The sequence below is a fragment of the Morchella sextelata genome, assembly GCF_020137385.1.
Source record: "Morchella sextelata strain SCLS chromosome Unknown scls_2, whole genome shotgun sequence".
Taxonomy (NCBI): Eukaryota; Fungi; Ascomycota; class Pezizomycetes; order Pezizales; family Morchellaceae; genus Morchella; species Morchella sextelata.
This window is the reverse complement of record NW_025408617.1, coordinates 3,072,790-3,088,392: the sequence shown is the minus strand read 5'-3', so window position 1 is coordinate 3,088,392 and position 15,603 is coordinate 3,072,790. Positions and strand designations below refer to the sequence as shown.

At 45.2% G+C, this 15,603-nt stretch overlaps 3 protein-coding genes across 3 annotated transcripts; 2 read left to right on the top strand and 1 right to left on the bottom strand.

The window, feature by feature from the left end:
- Positions 1 to 575: 575 nt before the first annotated feature.
- On the bottom strand, positions 576 to 4,699 carry H6S33_006066 (uncharacterized protein; the record flags this gene model as incomplete). The annotated part of the gene is made up of 9 exons (XM_044837481.1): positions 576 to 636; positions 693 to 1,015; positions 1,093 to 1,610; positions 1,670 to 2,875; positions 2,934 to 4,002; positions 4,057 to 4,176; positions 4,244 to 4,332; positions 4,459 to 4,599; positions 4,684 to 4,699. 9 exons carry the CDS (start codon positions 4,697 to 4,699, stop codon positions 576 to 578), a joined length of 3,543 nt encoding a protein of 1,180 aa, XP_044699375.1.
- Positions 4,700 to 6,238: 1,539 nt separating this feature from the next.
- H6S33_006065 (uncharacterized protein) lies at positions 6,239 to 7,254 on the top strand (the record flags this gene model as incomplete). The annotated part of the gene is made up of 6 exons (XM_044837479.1): positions 6,239 to 6,288; positions 6,457 to 6,529; positions 6,638 to 6,657; positions 6,723 to 6,785; positions 6,852 to 6,923; positions 6,981 to 7,254. 6 exons carry the CDS (start codon positions 6,239 to 6,241, stop codon positions 7,252 to 7,254), a joined length of 552 nt encoding a protein of 183 aa, XP_044699374.1.
- Positions 7,255 to 12,163: 4,909 nt separating this feature from the next.
- Positions 12,164 to 13,509, top strand: H6S33_006064 (uncharacterized protein; the record flags this gene model as incomplete). The annotated part of the gene is made up of 4 exons (XM_044837478.1): positions 12,164 to 12,263; positions 12,318 to 12,595; positions 12,658 to 12,943; positions 13,004 to 13,509. 4 exons carry the CDS (start codon positions 12,164 to 12,166, stop codon positions 13,507 to 13,509), a joined length of 1,170 nt encoding a protein of 389 aa, XP_044699373.1.
- Positions 13,510 to 15,603: the final 2,094 nt, after the last annotated feature.

Sequence of the window (15,603 nt, the reverse complement as noted above, 5' to 3'; positions counted from 1 at the left end):
GCCAAGCCAGGGCACTAGTTTTTAGAGCCCACAGGGTTGCGCGGGAAATGATCGTACAGGCAAGAATTTATCCCCACACGAAAAAGAAGCAAAGCATCCGGAGTAGTCGTTATTCTGGCACACGCCCCCCCCCCCCCCCCCCCCCCCCCCCCCCGCGGCCACCCCGGGAAAGACACCATAAACGTCGATGCATAAACGGCGACAAGAGGTCACATGTATGCCACTAACCGTGAGGATTGCTCTCGCATGCTCGGGTCCTCGGGAGTCCTTCCTATCTGGCCCTCCCCCCCAATGGTCTGCTGCTTGCGTCGAGTGCATGCAGGTAGCCATACTTATTGCTCCTATGGCCTCCCAACTGGGTTCCACAAAGCTTTCACCTCAGCAAACAACTCGTGCCCCCAATTCCAACAAACTACAGCAAAGTACATAGATGTGAAGAAAGAGAAACTTTTGGTAATTATCAATAACGCTCTTATATACACACTCCGCAGAAATATACACTACCCATACATCCCTGTCTATGATCATACACTCACTACCAACCCTTGGTCTTTTTTTTTTCCTTTTTTTATCTTTTAGGGTGCGATGTTGAACTTCATCGCGATACCCATTGCCGCCAATTCCACATCCAAATATCTGTCCGCTAATTAGTACAGCTTTTGCGGATACACCATGCAAATAAAAACACTTACTTGAGAACATAAGGCACGGCGATGACGGTCGTGTTCGATCCTCCTACAAACTGGCCACCGTTGCCATCCTCCCAGACCATGCCCTCCGCCTTGAACCCAGCGGCGGGCTTGGCACATCTTCTACAGCGGACCTGGCTCTCGAATCCAATCTTCTTGATCGAAGGTGTCGTGCTCAGGAAGCTACCACACTCTCTGCAGACCCACGTCTGCGTGTAGTCGCTGCAGTTGAGCAGACGGTCCTGGAGAAGGAATGCAGTGCCGTGCGCGAGCAGGGAATCGCGCTCCATCTCTCCGACACGGATACCACCTCCCTTCTTACGACCCTAAAGTGCAAAAAAGAAGATAATCACGTCAGAATTCCAACAATGATCGCATATGTTTAGGGCATGATTATATTTACCTTGATGGGCTGATGTGTCAGGTCCGAGATCTTACCAGTCGTCCTGACTTGGTACTTGTCGTTGACCATGTGCCTAAGCCTCTGATAGTAAACCAGTCCGATATAGATGTCTGCGTGCAGCTCCTCCCCAGTTATACCCGAGTACATTGGCTCATTCCCGTGATAATTGTAGCCCGCCATCTTGAGCTGATGTCCAAAATAGTCGGCGGCGGTGTGGTGCTCGTCAAAGCGGAACGGGGTGCTATCCTGTGCCATACCGTGCAAAGCCCCAGCTTTACCGGCAAGAGACTCTACAAACATACCGATTGTCATACGGGACGGGAAAGCGTGGGGGTTGATGATAATGTCCGGTTGCATTCCTGACTCCGTGAAGGGCATGTCTACGGTTGGCCATTTTTGCGACAAAACTCCCTTCTGCCCGTGACGGGAGGAGAACTTATCTCCAATGTTGGGACTACGGGGGATGCGGTATTTCACTGAAATTTGCTGCATGGGTTTATTATCATTGCCCTCAACACCTAGTAGCTTGTCGTTAGCAGATCCAATAAAGAAAGAAAAAGAGGAGCAGTGTGTGTACCGAGCAATCGGACTTCCTCGATATAAGCGTCTTCGCTGCCCTTGTAGGTGAAAACCTTGTTTTGCGGAAACCTTGACCTGCTCTCGGATTCTTTCGGAACTTCGTGATACACAGCAACAGCGTCTCCAGCCTTTACCAGTTGTCCAATCTTTGGCAGCCCATCCAGATCCACGGTCTCTAGCCACTCCTGTTTAATTCCTAGGTTCTGGTAGGCCTTCTTTTTCAATAATTTTTCTTCATCTGTGGATTCTCCCATTTCATGGATGCTGTCGATCTGTTCCTCGATTTCCTCTTGGTTGATAAACCCAAAAAGATTGTTTGAGCTTGGGCCCCCGCGGCGCTTCTCCTCCGCCCATCCAAGCTTCTCCGTTTTATAAATCGTTCCATGGCCGAATCCTCTCTCGTGCGCCGACTTGTTCATTATCATAGCGTCGTCCATGTCATAGCCAGTGTATGAGATGACAGCAACAATCGCATTCATCCCGTTCGGGAAATTATCCAATCCGTACTCGTTATAGAGAGGGGATCGGACTACAGGTGTTTGCCCAGTTTGCAATCGATACATCTTGTTGTCACTCCTGTGCCGCAATGCTGTTCCCGGGGTTCCCATCGCTTGCTTACCCATCTGGCACTGGTACATGTTTCTGGGGGACTGGTTGAAATCGGAGAACGGTGTCATGTTGGCAATGATGGAGAGAATGTTGGTAGGGTCAAACTCCACGTGGGTTGACTCTCCGGGGACTACTTCTGGTGGTGTAACGGCTACCGACATGTACGGCTGCTCGAAAGGACCGATCTGATCTTCCTTGTCTAGTGGGAGGTACTTGACGGGTCTAATCATTCGTGCCTGCTGGGAGAAAATGTAGATTCCAGGGTATTGGCCACCTCTTGACTCTGGAATATATCCGATTTCCAGATCCAGAGGAATGTCGTGAGACCCTTCGACCTTCCAGTATCGGAGAGTATCGGCAACAACACGGGCTAATTTGGGCGAGCACCAACCAATGATGCAGCCGTCGAGTTGGATACACATGGTTGCAGACGATGGCAATGATGCAGTTGCAGGTGACACAACGCCAAGTGAAGCAAGTGTTTTTCTGATTGAAGAAGTGTCCGAGATGGTGGTCGTGATTCGACATTTATGAGCAAGATGGTTCAACAGACCGCAAGGACTTCCATCAGGTGTATGAACAGGACACAAGAATCCTGTGTAACTCAAGGCTTAGATATAATCAAGTTACGACTCTGGGGATATGGCACTCACCCCAACTCTCAGGCAACAACTTTCGGACAGTTGTCGTTTTCAATTGGGCAAAGAAACTGCCTCTATGCACCATTCTAAAGTGAGAGATGAAACGATAAAAGTTAATCTTTTCAGCAACAACTGTGAAACCAGAAACCTGTTGCAAGTCCAAACCGCTAGGAGAGGCTAAATTTCCCGTCGACATAAAGTACTCTAGAGCGCTTCCAATGTTTTCGTTCACCTTTGCAAATATTCTTGTCCGCTGCTCTTTATTCGAAAAATCGAACGCAGACGTCCGCCTTACTTCTCGTCGTACCTCTTTTACGATAGATTCAAGGTATTCCTCCACTCTTTCCTTGATGATCATACCATAGAGGAATCCACCAAGAAGAACTTCCTGATGCTGGACGGCATCTGGATTGTCCTGAGTGCAGCTACCCTCAACAAGAGCATACAGTTTCCGAATCATGAACAGCATCATCCGGAACTTATCCCTCGGGTCTTGTAGATGTACCAGTACAATTTTCCTGAGGAACTCTTTCCCCACATCCACATCACTCATATCCGATGCCACGCCCATGACGATACGGAATTTCTCGCCCAGATGTTGTAATGTTTCCTTCTTTGTATATAGTTGGTATCCTTTATAGGTTCTCAAAAGCAGCTCCACACGATCTGTAAGAAAGGTATTTTCTCTATCTTTAGTGGCCAGGAGTCCGTCAAAAATCTCTCTGTCGTTGGTTTCGATGAGTGCCTTCAAGATCATTACAACAGGAATTAAGTATTCGTTCTTTCTCCAAGAAAAACGGAAAGTAACATTTCCGTCATTAAGGTAATGTAGAACGTTTGTCTGGGATGTTTGATCTGGTCGGACACAGCGAATTTGGACACCATATTGGGTGTAGGATTTTCCTCGTCCAGCGAAAGAAGGTCGCACAATTGCCATAGGATGGTTTCGACGGGCAACAATGAGAAGCCGAATCAGTTTCTCAATGCCGTTAACAATGAAATAACCACCAAGCTCTTCAGATTCTTCTTTGTGTTCGACGAGATCATAAGGCGCTAGATTTTCTAGGTGGCAGCGATTTGACTAGAGTCGGTGAGCCAACCTGCATTCACGGAGAAAGACCTGCAATATACTTACTCGAACCATGACCGGAATGCTTCCGAGTTCGCGGTCTTGAGAAATCCAAGGACCATCATTTATTCTTAACCCGAGCTTCACTGTAAGCTTTCCACGATAGGTGATGTGTCTTTCTCTGCACTATTTTCATTGTTAAGCAAAATGCATCTACTCGGCCACAATGACAATCAAAAATGTTGATTCTCACCTCCGAAGGGAATATTTCACGCCGTAAGCTGGTCTTGTCCCGATGATCACTTAATCGAGGCTTTCCGATATAGATTTTGTCAACACGCACTGTCATTTCGATCCAAAAAAGACTCTCGATTAGCTTAAAGTGGAGAGATTTCACTTTCTTCTTTCTCTTTCTCTCTCAACTCTTCGGCAATTGAAATAAAATTGAATAAAGTAGGAAGTCCATACATGATAATTTATTCCCAAGGCTCCCTTTTTCGTTTGTTCCGTCGAATACAGACTTGATGCCGATGTCTTCCCGGGCAAGGTCGAGTAAGCCACCATCTACGGTAATGGCATTGAAGGAGTCAATATGAGGCTGTACGGCGGCTAGTAGAGCTGGGTAAGCCGATTTGTCCTTGGGAGGATTTCTGAAAAGATTTTCTCTTTCAAGGGTATTGAAAGCGACTGAACTTTTTTTTGCGGCCATGATTAGTTGGAGGTTGTTTTTCAATTCGACGATTCTCTCAGCCGCTGGTTGAAGGCTCGCTATGGCTACCACGAGCAAAGTTAATTTTTTTTTGATACTAGTAATCTTGGCAAGGTTGCTTGTTACCCGGCAAATGAAGAAACGATAACAATATCAACCCTAATCCACGCAATAGCAATAAATACATGTATAATAAACCTCAAACTAAAAGTACATACATGTATACATAGTACATGTAAGTATTACCTTGAGTTGTATATTCTTCCCCGTCCTATCACATACCACTCTAATCTTTGTGAACGTGGAGAATGCATATGTGGTTTGAAGTGATTCTACAGCTGTGCTACTTTAAATGTAATGTACCGTTTACGAGGTTACCCGGAGCAAAGCGAGCAGGTGACCGGAAACGGCGGCGGAAAGGGACGAAAGGGGCAGGAGGCTAGCAGTAACAACAATAATAGGCATCCAACCAACCAACGTGATTGAGAGTATGTACCTAGGTGGTACTCTACTCTCCGTGTGCGGAGTGTCAGTGGAGGGGATGCGCGCGCTGACTGAGTGAAAGCAAGATGTGTGACCCTCCCACTCATGACCGATGGTGCATACTTAGCCGAGCCTGCACCCCAAGAAGCGAACGAATAGCAGAGAATCGCCCAGCTCCCTGGCCTTTCCCCCTTCCTCCCTTCCCGCACAGTACATGCAGACTGAGCTGCAGTAAGGATAACTCAAGCTCACGGCACGAAGAAGAAAGCCGCTATCGTTCTAATCCTATGTCTGCCTCTTACTGTGAGAGATGGGGAGTGCGATAAAGCGATATGTCCTCTAGCGTAGTATATGAGTACTTTTGTCACAACTATTATTTTCTGTGTTCAGGTTTGTGTTGCGCGTACACAGCAGAGCCGCCTCCGAGGGAAAGATTGAACAAAAAGTGTGGGCAATATCACAAGATAAAGTGTGCATAGACGAGAGCCGGAAAGTGAGAAAATAGATTGAGATAGATAGATAGTGAAAGGGAGAGAATAAACGGGCAGAGAGTGAAAGATAAAATAGTTGGATGGAGGACGAGTAAGATACAAGATGGTGAAAGAAAAATAATCAGTGAAATGTGCATGAGAGAGAACAGGCGAGCGGAAGATCAATAACAACATCAATAAACCCAGGAGAAAAAGAATACTGCCGAGTGACACGGGATCACATACCTACGAGACAGACTTAAACCGACCGCTCCTCCTTATTGATATCCTTATTCTTCGACTTTGGCTTCCTCTAAGGTCTTCCCATTCCCCTTCTTCCCCTCCTCTTTCCCGCACAGCAACCCCCCAGACAACCCACAACTCTCAACCCACACAACTTCTCCCCTCTCCCCTTCACCACAACCAGCAGCCACAGCAATAACAGCAGCGCTTTTCTTTGACTTTCACCCCAAGGAATTTCTCTAACCAGCTAGCCATCCGACCGCCGGAATCTGTTTTCCAGCGTCTATCCAACCCATTCTCGTCGTCCGTCGCTGTCGGCAGATCTCCCATACCAACAACCATCATGTCGGGCTTTTTCCGTCGCATCTATGAGTATCTTCTCAGCCTCTTCTGGTATGAATACCCTATCGCTTCGATTCGTTGTTCATAAACTTTGGATTTTCTTCACAACCAAATGTTTTGGGAGGAAAACAAACAAAACAGCAAACTCAGATATGGCGTCATGGGCCAAACTCGGGATCAAATGCAACTCGTAGGGCTGACTGGCTGCGTTTGAAACAGGTTGACAGAAATGGATATCACGATGATCGGGCTACAAAATGCCGGAAAGACTTCCTTGCTGCGGGTTCTAGCTGTAAGTCTCGGCCTTTGTGGAAGTTCTCTGCGCTCTGGCTATGCCATATCTTCGGGGTGTAAAGTTGTGTCGGAGTATTAACCGCTGACTCTTCAATCTGTTCGTTAGGGTGGGGAGTTCACCATCGAGTGCGTATACCTTATATGTCGCCCTCTTCAATAGTCCGAGCGAGGTAATGCTGACATTGCCTCAGTTCAATCCCCACAGTGGGTTTCAATATGAAAAGGGTACAAAAAGGTCACGTCACTTTAAAATGGTCCGTAACTTAGTCTAGCGCACCCAGCCTTCGAAACAAAACTAATATTCCTGCTACTTGTGACAGCTGGGATCTTGGCGGTCAACCCCGTTTTCGCTCAATGTGGGAGCGCTATTGCCGGGGTGTTAACGCTATAGTGTAATTCCTCTAATAGTCTACTTTAGTCATAGATTTCGCGCTGACAATTTGGGAAAGCTTCATCGTTGATTCTGCCGATACAGAGTCCCTCCCAATAGCCCAAGAGGAGCTTCACAATCTCCTCCAGAAGCCGATTCTCGATGGCATACCTCTACTAGTCCTCGGCAACAAATCCGATCTCCCCGATAAAATCGGCGTGGACGACTTGATTGAGGCAATGAACCTAAAGGATATCACCAACAGAGAAGTCAGCTGCTACGCTATATCAGCCAAAGAGGAAACGAATTTAGATGCAGTTCTGAACTGGTTAATTGCCAGAGCGAAAAAATGAATGAGATATGAACATCTTCCCATTGAATTGAGAAGAATTGAGAGATGACGAGGAAAGTATGATGGGAATGTATGTGAGGGACAGAGGGGGATCGGGCGTGATGACCTTTACGACCATACGCGATATCACATTCTGCATACATTAGCTGTTAATATTTTAACTCACCATTTCTTTCAGATGAACTAGTTGGAATTTGGAACGACCATCAGAAAAACGATTTACGATATACCATCCTCCGCATGCTACTCGGCTCTATAATCGTTTTAATTTGGTCGTTTAGAGCCATTGTGGATGTGTGTCTTTTGCTGCAGAAATTTTTTTATCTTTATTTTTCCTTGAGATTATCATTTGGGGATCGATTGTGGCCAGTATACAGGAATTTCTTACCTTTTATTTTCTGTGTCGTTTGGTACTTTGTGATGGGCATTCCCTGTGCTTAACAATCATTTTATGGGAAAACTAAAAAGCGGTGGTTTTGATTTCGGTTTATGGCGGTCCCAAACTTATACTTGATTACTTAAGTCCGCTCATCGATTACCTTATTTGCATCGCTTCCAGTTTTGCTTTGCTTTGCTATTGCCGCTCATTTTAGAGGGTGGATAGGTTCGTTTTACTCAATTAGGACGCTTTTATGATTCACTTAGCTCTTTCTAGTTTCTCGGTTGCCTGTGTTCTTTGGGGTGATGGCATTCAGTTTTATTATTTTGTAGTCCCTTCGCTCATACTCGTTAACTGTATTGATTGCGTACTGAACTACATGTATCCTGTCGGCTCTCTTTTCCCTCCTTTGCGCCATCTCCAGCACAATCATCATCTGGTTTGATCTTGGCTAGCTTTGTTTACTCTATTCTATCGATTGCCGATCTTATATTTACCCACGATTTGCTGGGGGTAAATTGTGCAGTAACAGGAATCACATTTCCTCCATATTCTGAAAATATGTGCCCCTGAATTATAAATGTATCTTGTTCTATCAACACCCAGTGCTTTAAACATGTACCGAATACATCACGTGGCCGTGCCAGGCTGTTCACACCAGAATGTAAAAAGGCCATGTGTATGAATATCCACGTCTTGTATTGATACATATCATATATCATGTAAACGACTCTAAAGGTTCCCATCGACGAATACATGATTCTAGGTTTAGAGACAAAGGAATTAAGGGTAGTAAGTGTTTCTTTCGATACCAACGCATATTGATATTCAGCTCACGGTTACAGAGAGTCCAGCGAGTGATAAACCATGAAGCAGCGCGAATCCGACCTCACCATAACCAGTGATCAAGTAGTGTATGGGAGCTGCACTCTACTCAAGATCGTCATTGTTTACTCTCTCATTGAATTACTTATCACAGATGGAGGTGCATTCCTCGGGCCACCAGGACAGATATAAATTTTGTAAACTAGCTACATAACTATGTAGGAACGCTTGAAGGCCTAGGAGGTATCACTGTAATTTCTGATAGAACTGAGGGCAGGCCTTGACCAGCTGCTCAATTCTTCAGTTCTAGATCTTGGTGTCACAGCTTCTGTATTTGGTTAATTTGCATCATTCATATCTGACCCGACGGTTTAAAAGATACTACATGTACATTTAGTTCAATGAGGAGTGAATAACAGCTCATCGCACCTTTATCGCAGTTACATGTAGTTTGCACTATTGGGATTCGGCTTTATTGTATGGATCAGAAGTTCCTTTTGTGCAACCCGTTCAAAAGCATAATACGTAAGCCCGACTATTGGCGTCTTTTTATTCTATTTTTTTATTTTATAAAGGTTCTAAATTTCTAAGGCCGTACTATTAACTACAGGTTCCAATATTACATGTGATCGCAATTCTGAGAAAGGTGTTCAAATTGCAGCGGTGATTACATGCATTTATCAGTATGCTATTTGACTGCGGTATATATATATATCTCTAGCAGCATACAGAGTTAATTCGGTATTCTCACATAAAGCCACATTACCAATAGCGCGAATTAAATGTACCCATAACCAAGCACATGCATTATATCGCAGTACCAAGTTAGTACATGTATACTTGTATACATGTATCGATAATATAATAGGAATAAGTGACCTTTAGATGACTAAGTAATGATCTCTACTCTAAGAAGATTACATCATCATGTAATGTTAACGTAAGGCATGTAATATTTGCACGCAAGGAGCACATACAAGAACTCTACATACATGTAATCACAACATATGAGGACTTCCTTATATCATATGTAGATCTGTTTGATAGGCCGGCTTCCTCCATGGCCCCTAGACGATAAGAGTGATAAGTGAAATGCAAGCTCATTCTTCATCTAATGTCGTCATCCGATATAAGGTTTGGCTGGACGCATGACGCTTAAAAACAGAGAGGTCGAATTGACCGCTGCCTGGTTGGTTGAATTACGAATTGTTCATGGGCCATCATTCAGGGACGCGCAATGCACGACCACGCCTAATCAGCTTTGGTTGGAGACGAGGATAAAAGATAACCTTAACAGGCAACAAACTAGATACATTGTAAAGCGGAGAAAAATATGTCTGCATCGTCTCTTAACCTTGCAGTTTCTCAATCGCCGACCGTTTCAAATCAACTTTAATTGAGAGTTGTTCGTCATGGAAACCCCGGAACTGAGGAATCCCAGAGACACGTTGTGCATGCACGTTAAAAGGGTTTCAAACGTTCGTAGATGCCAACCAATCATCCTTCACACTTTTCTCCGTGTTGGAAACTTCTTCTTGTACTTAAGTTAGTGGCTAATATTTCACTAAGACTCACTCACAAAACGAACGTCCCCCTGAAGATATCAAAATATTGCAAGCGCTCCACGCTCTTCCACCACGCCACTCCCCTCTCCCATGTTTCGAACCCGAGAATCTAATTCGCGGGGTGTTCGACAAACCTCGCTGTATTGGCGCCCGGCTGTGCTCCCGAATCGCTGGTGCGGCAGATCTGCATGTTGAAGTGGGTAGATCTTGCAGTGCAGCCAGCAGCCAGCGCTCCTGCAGCAACGAAAGATCTCAACGACAAACAGTGATGAGAAGATTGTGCTCTCTGCATGATATTTAGCGTGGGGTCTTGTTTTCATTTGTTGGGGAACCTCCGCGTTTTCTCGAAAGCAGCTGGAGCTGGATATGCCTGCATGGCACACTATTTTCGAAACACACGCACGGTACCTCGGCAGCATCTTCTTGATGATATTGGGACGGGACATCACGGGCGGCGCACGGCTAGGTGGCGCAGGGGGAGGATCAAAGTTTTGCGGTTCTGAGTTCAGCCCCGTGCTCACAATATTTCGGACGTCGGACATATGTATACTAGATACTACATAGGACATTGTAAAGTCTAGGTGTAAAAGAAAAAAGAAAAAAAAAGGAGATAAAGACTCGAAAACGGCCAACTCCCGCACATCTTTTACACATGATGCACTTGGTACAGTTCATCTGAATTGTCCGTGATCAAGAGGTGGGATATTTATAGTTTATCAAGACTGGGAAGCAATTTGACTTGAATCAAATGCGCCAAGTTGAAGGGTACGTACCGTGATGTAAATAGGGTTAAGGTGCGGACTGAGCATCATTTACTTTTTCTACTTTAGATTTGGGGCAGGAGTGCCAAGCGACATCCCTATTGGGATTCCCAACTCAGTAAGTTAACGAGAGCGTGCTGAGATTGGTCCAAGGCACCCAAAGACAGGAGGTTACTTTGTCGGATGTGGCTGTCCATCAACAGCTACAGTCACTTTCTAGCTGAAACTGGCAGCATGTTATGATCTTGCCCCTGTAGAGTGCAACTGGTTCCATCCGCCATCTTGGTGTACCAACCACAACATGTTTGGCCACGATCCTTAACGCAGGGACAGGACATCCACCAAGAATTGCCAACGCACGGATACAGCAAGCTATTATCGCCAGTATCTGTTTTGTGCCATCAAAGATACCTCCTCCCCGGAGAATTCCCTGTGAGGATTAACTATCGTTCCTGCTGATGAACCCAGTCTTTCCAACAGTACTAGTCAGATACCTACAACAGGCATCAATAGTATTTGTGCATCCTCTTCATCTAGCCCTCAACAACCCAGTTACCCAACTACATACCCCTCTCCACATCTCAAGCGTTTTGTTTGAATGATTTACGTGTAAGGATTTAAACAACGATTTCTACGATTCACGACCTACGACTTACGACAATCATCAGCAAAAGCCGTTGCTAAAATCTGCCTGCCGCATCAAAAAAACAATTACTAAAGGGTGTGTGCAGCAGGTACCGCCCAAGGTTACCCCTTTTTTCGACCCTCTTGCCCAATTACCAGTGCTCTGAGTGTTTGGCCATGCTTACTTACGCTGGAGTGGTTGCAGGTTAGAAAGGTTCCAGAACAGGCAAGTAAACGTTCGAGTTCCTGAACGTGGTTTTGAGTTCACTTGGTGCAAGATCAGACGATAGCAGTCGCAGGTAAAAGATTGTCCGTGGATTCCTCCGCAGTTCTGGGCGGAAACCGGGTTGCGCCTTGGACATCTTGCCAGGTCCAATAAGTAACTATAAGTAGCTACCACAGCCGCAATCCCTTGCTCCTGTTCCCACATTCCAAACGTTCTTTGCAGCATCGCTCACCATCTTCGTGTTTTTTCAACTTAACAGAAACTGTCCCACAGTATCTACCACACTCATTTTTAAACTTCTCGATATACCTTTCAACCGTCGTTTACCGCAGGCTGGTTTACTGCCTTCGGCCACTACTATCATTTGTACAACCTACACACCATCCCGGCCTACCGGATTGCTGTAGCATATACCGTTTTCAGTCAAAGTACCAACACTGCTCTAAGTGTAATCACCATCACTATCATTAATAAAAGCCTCCCTTCAACCATAATTCTCTGTTTATATTTGCTATAATCATTAAGCCAAAATGCGCTTCTCAATTGCTTCGATCCTGGCTGCTTCACCAGTTCTTCTGTCGTCTCTAGTCTCTGCGCAGACGTACTCGGAGTGCAACCCGATGCTAAGACGTAGGTTTATTTCCCACAACTTATTTTTATGATCATCTTACTCATTTCTACTAGGCGACTGCCCTGCGGACCCCGCACTTTCCGGTACCTACGCCCACATCTACGGGGGTGAAGCATCAAGCTTTAAGTACCTCGCTGGAAAAGACATGGTTAAATATGGCAGCTCCGACGGCGCCCATTTTAGAGTAGAGAAGAGCAAGGACTCCCCGACAATTGTCAGTAACTTCTATATTATGTGGGGGAAGTTTGAGGTTACTATGAAAGCTGCTCCTGGTGCCGGTATCGTCTCTTCGATAGTCCTACAATCAGATGATTTGGACGAGATAGACTGGGTATGTTACACCAACCAAAGGGTCCAAATCGTGAAGACAAATCTAATTGAGTTTTTATCTAGGAATGGCTTGGGGGAAAACCTGATGAGGCTCAATCAAACTACTTCGGCAAAGGAAATACTGCAACCTACGATCGTGGGGCGTTCCACACAGTCGACAGCCAGGCTACGTTCCACAAGTACGGATTGAACTGGACAGCCGAAAAATTGGAGTGGCTGATTGATGATGTCGTGGTTCGTACTTTGACACCTGCTATGGTGAAGGGTGATTACTATCCCCAGACACCCATGACAGCTAGAATTGGAATCTGGTCTGGCGGTGATTCTGATAATGAGCCTGGTGTTATCGGTATGTACAGCAGTGCTTTTTCTTGTCCGTCTGTGTCACATATAACTAACATCTATATAGCGTGGTCTGGCGGTCCTACCAACTACAAAGAAGGTCCTTTTGACATGATTGTCAAGAAGATTTACGTCCAGGATTACTCTTCTGGCAAAGAGTACAGATACACTGACCAAAGCGGATCTGCCGATTCAATTGAAGCCGTCGGCGGTGAGATCGGCGCCGGACCTCAATCTGGAGCCGGAAATGCAGCAACCGCTACTGGATCCCCATCCGCCTACAACGCACCTTCAAACAGCGGTCGTCTGCCATCCTCTACATCGAAAAGTGAGGCAACTTCCGGCGCATCAGGAAACAACGCTGACTCCTCGGAGTCCACCCACAACTCGGCCTCGCCCTCGTCGTCCTCGTCCTCCTCAGCTGGAGCTAACGGTGCCGCTTATATTGCAACTGGCGGCAGCAGCAGCGGATCTAGCGAAACCTATACCGGTGCTGCTTCTTCGACTATGGCTGTTAAAACAGCCGGGCTGGCCCTCGCTGCGGCGGGGCTGATTGTTGGGTGGATACTCTAAATTTAGGGATTTAACGATTTGGAATATAGATGAGAGTTTCATTTTCTAACCTTGGTACAAAGGTAAAAAAAAGAGGGGGGTTTCTTTCGTTTCTTACAGTGGGGTTTTGCGTGGGTTCTATTTTCATTCATTTCTTTTACATTAGCATAGTAGTCGGCTTATTTTACTAAATCTTTCCTCGTTTGGTTTACCGACTTGTATTATGTATTTTTTTGGGTGGAATAAGTGTTGTATCTATATAGCCTGTCGTTCATTACCAGTTGGGTCTTTATCATTTTTTTACTTTTATTGTGTTGATAGGGGAGGGTACATTAAGCAAAATTATTCGACAAGGCATTGAACTAGCATCAATGGCCTTGCAAGTCTTGGTCTATTTAGAATTAGGATACCAGAAAAACCTTTGGTATATGTATCTGTACAGTCATCATCATGAGACTCCTTATTTTGTACTTCAACCATTACAAATTGTTTATTTAATTATAGTTGTGGTAATAACCAGCTTGACCCTGTGCAAGTGCTTGGAAGTTAACAGTATTATCTTGGACTCGTCTCGATTAATATTATTGTCTGTGTTTAGTGGTACTGGTATATACATCCTTGAATCGCTCAAATCCCCGGTCTCACACAGTATTTAAACTAGAGGACAGAAATGTATATAGGGTTAGGGCTGCCTGGACTCGATTTCCTCCTGGGTTCAGAGATTAACCTTTACCTTGCAATGGATTATCTTGCTTTTAATACAAATGAGGTAAATATCCCAGATAGACCACTAGTCGTGATTCAATTTAGACAAGTGATCTTATGTATGTGCTATCGCTGAATATCCCAGGTTGTCATTGCAGGATAATCTCATCGCGGAACTCTAAGGACATAACAATAAAAATGTTGCCCTATGTGCCCCATGGTGATTTCCTCGGATTTCCTACGTTTTTCTGGGTATGTGCTATACAAATAAGCAATATTCACGCTTATCGAGGGTATAGGAGCTATGCTAGTCTCGTACCCATCCCCTACTTAGCAGCAAGGAAGCATGGAAGTAGAGGGGGTGGGGACGAGCCTAGAGCTATGCTATTAGAACGTTAGTGAATCAAAAAAGAATTCTGCGCTTTTACTTCCTTGCATTCTTTATCCCCACAAACTCGGCGTCATCATACTAACGGGTGTCCCTATACTTAATAAATGTGAAGCAGACTACATACATGAAGTTGGGTCATTATAAAATTGACCCATGAGTACTTTATGTACTTAGTATGTATTGGTATATCCTGTAAAGCCAGGAGCGGAAATTGCAGTCCCAGGGCAACGGCCGAAAGGTTACCGCCGAGAGAAATAGGTTTCAAAGAACCGATCCCGATCGAGACTCTTGGGACATTGCCTGCTGACTAGGACCGGTGGAATATGAGTCCTGAAGCCAAATGACTATATAATTCTATTTCTATGTGCTTTCATAATTGTAAGATGCGTATCTAAAAACAGTACTAGCGTCGCGCCAAGACCTTAGTTAGCCTCATGTAACAACCAAGCCTCCAGGTTCTCAGTGATCATTGGCCCTGATATTGTACGTGAACCGCAGCAAGTAGGCACAGCGCCTTCTTGACAACTGCCTGTACTCATGAGAGGTAATGAGCCTTTCTCAGAAAACACGGACAACTATGGCCACATTTTTTTTATAGATAGAAATTACGGGAATAATGGCACGGTCTGTTACAAAACCTTAACCGATGAAGTATGAGCAGTAGTAGTTAACTCTTCTTCGTCTGTATTCAACACCTGTGCCTTTCTGTGGCAATTAGTGGAAGAAAGCTATGGCACGCCGTGGAAATAACCTGCATGTGCAGTTACAGTTTCCGGTAGAATTATTGCGAAAATCAGAGCTCTGTGCCCGCAGCAAAAAACCTTTTAGGGGCCAATAGGACTATCGAGTCACGGAGAACCCACTTTCGCAATAATTTTACCAGAATCTGTAACTGTGCAGTGAACGTTATCTTACATCAACTATCCATTTATGACCCATTTTAAGCCTGCCAAAGCTAGAGCACTGTTGATCAATCTTTAGCCAACATCAACAGTCCAGTAGGGCCTGAAGAACGGCCC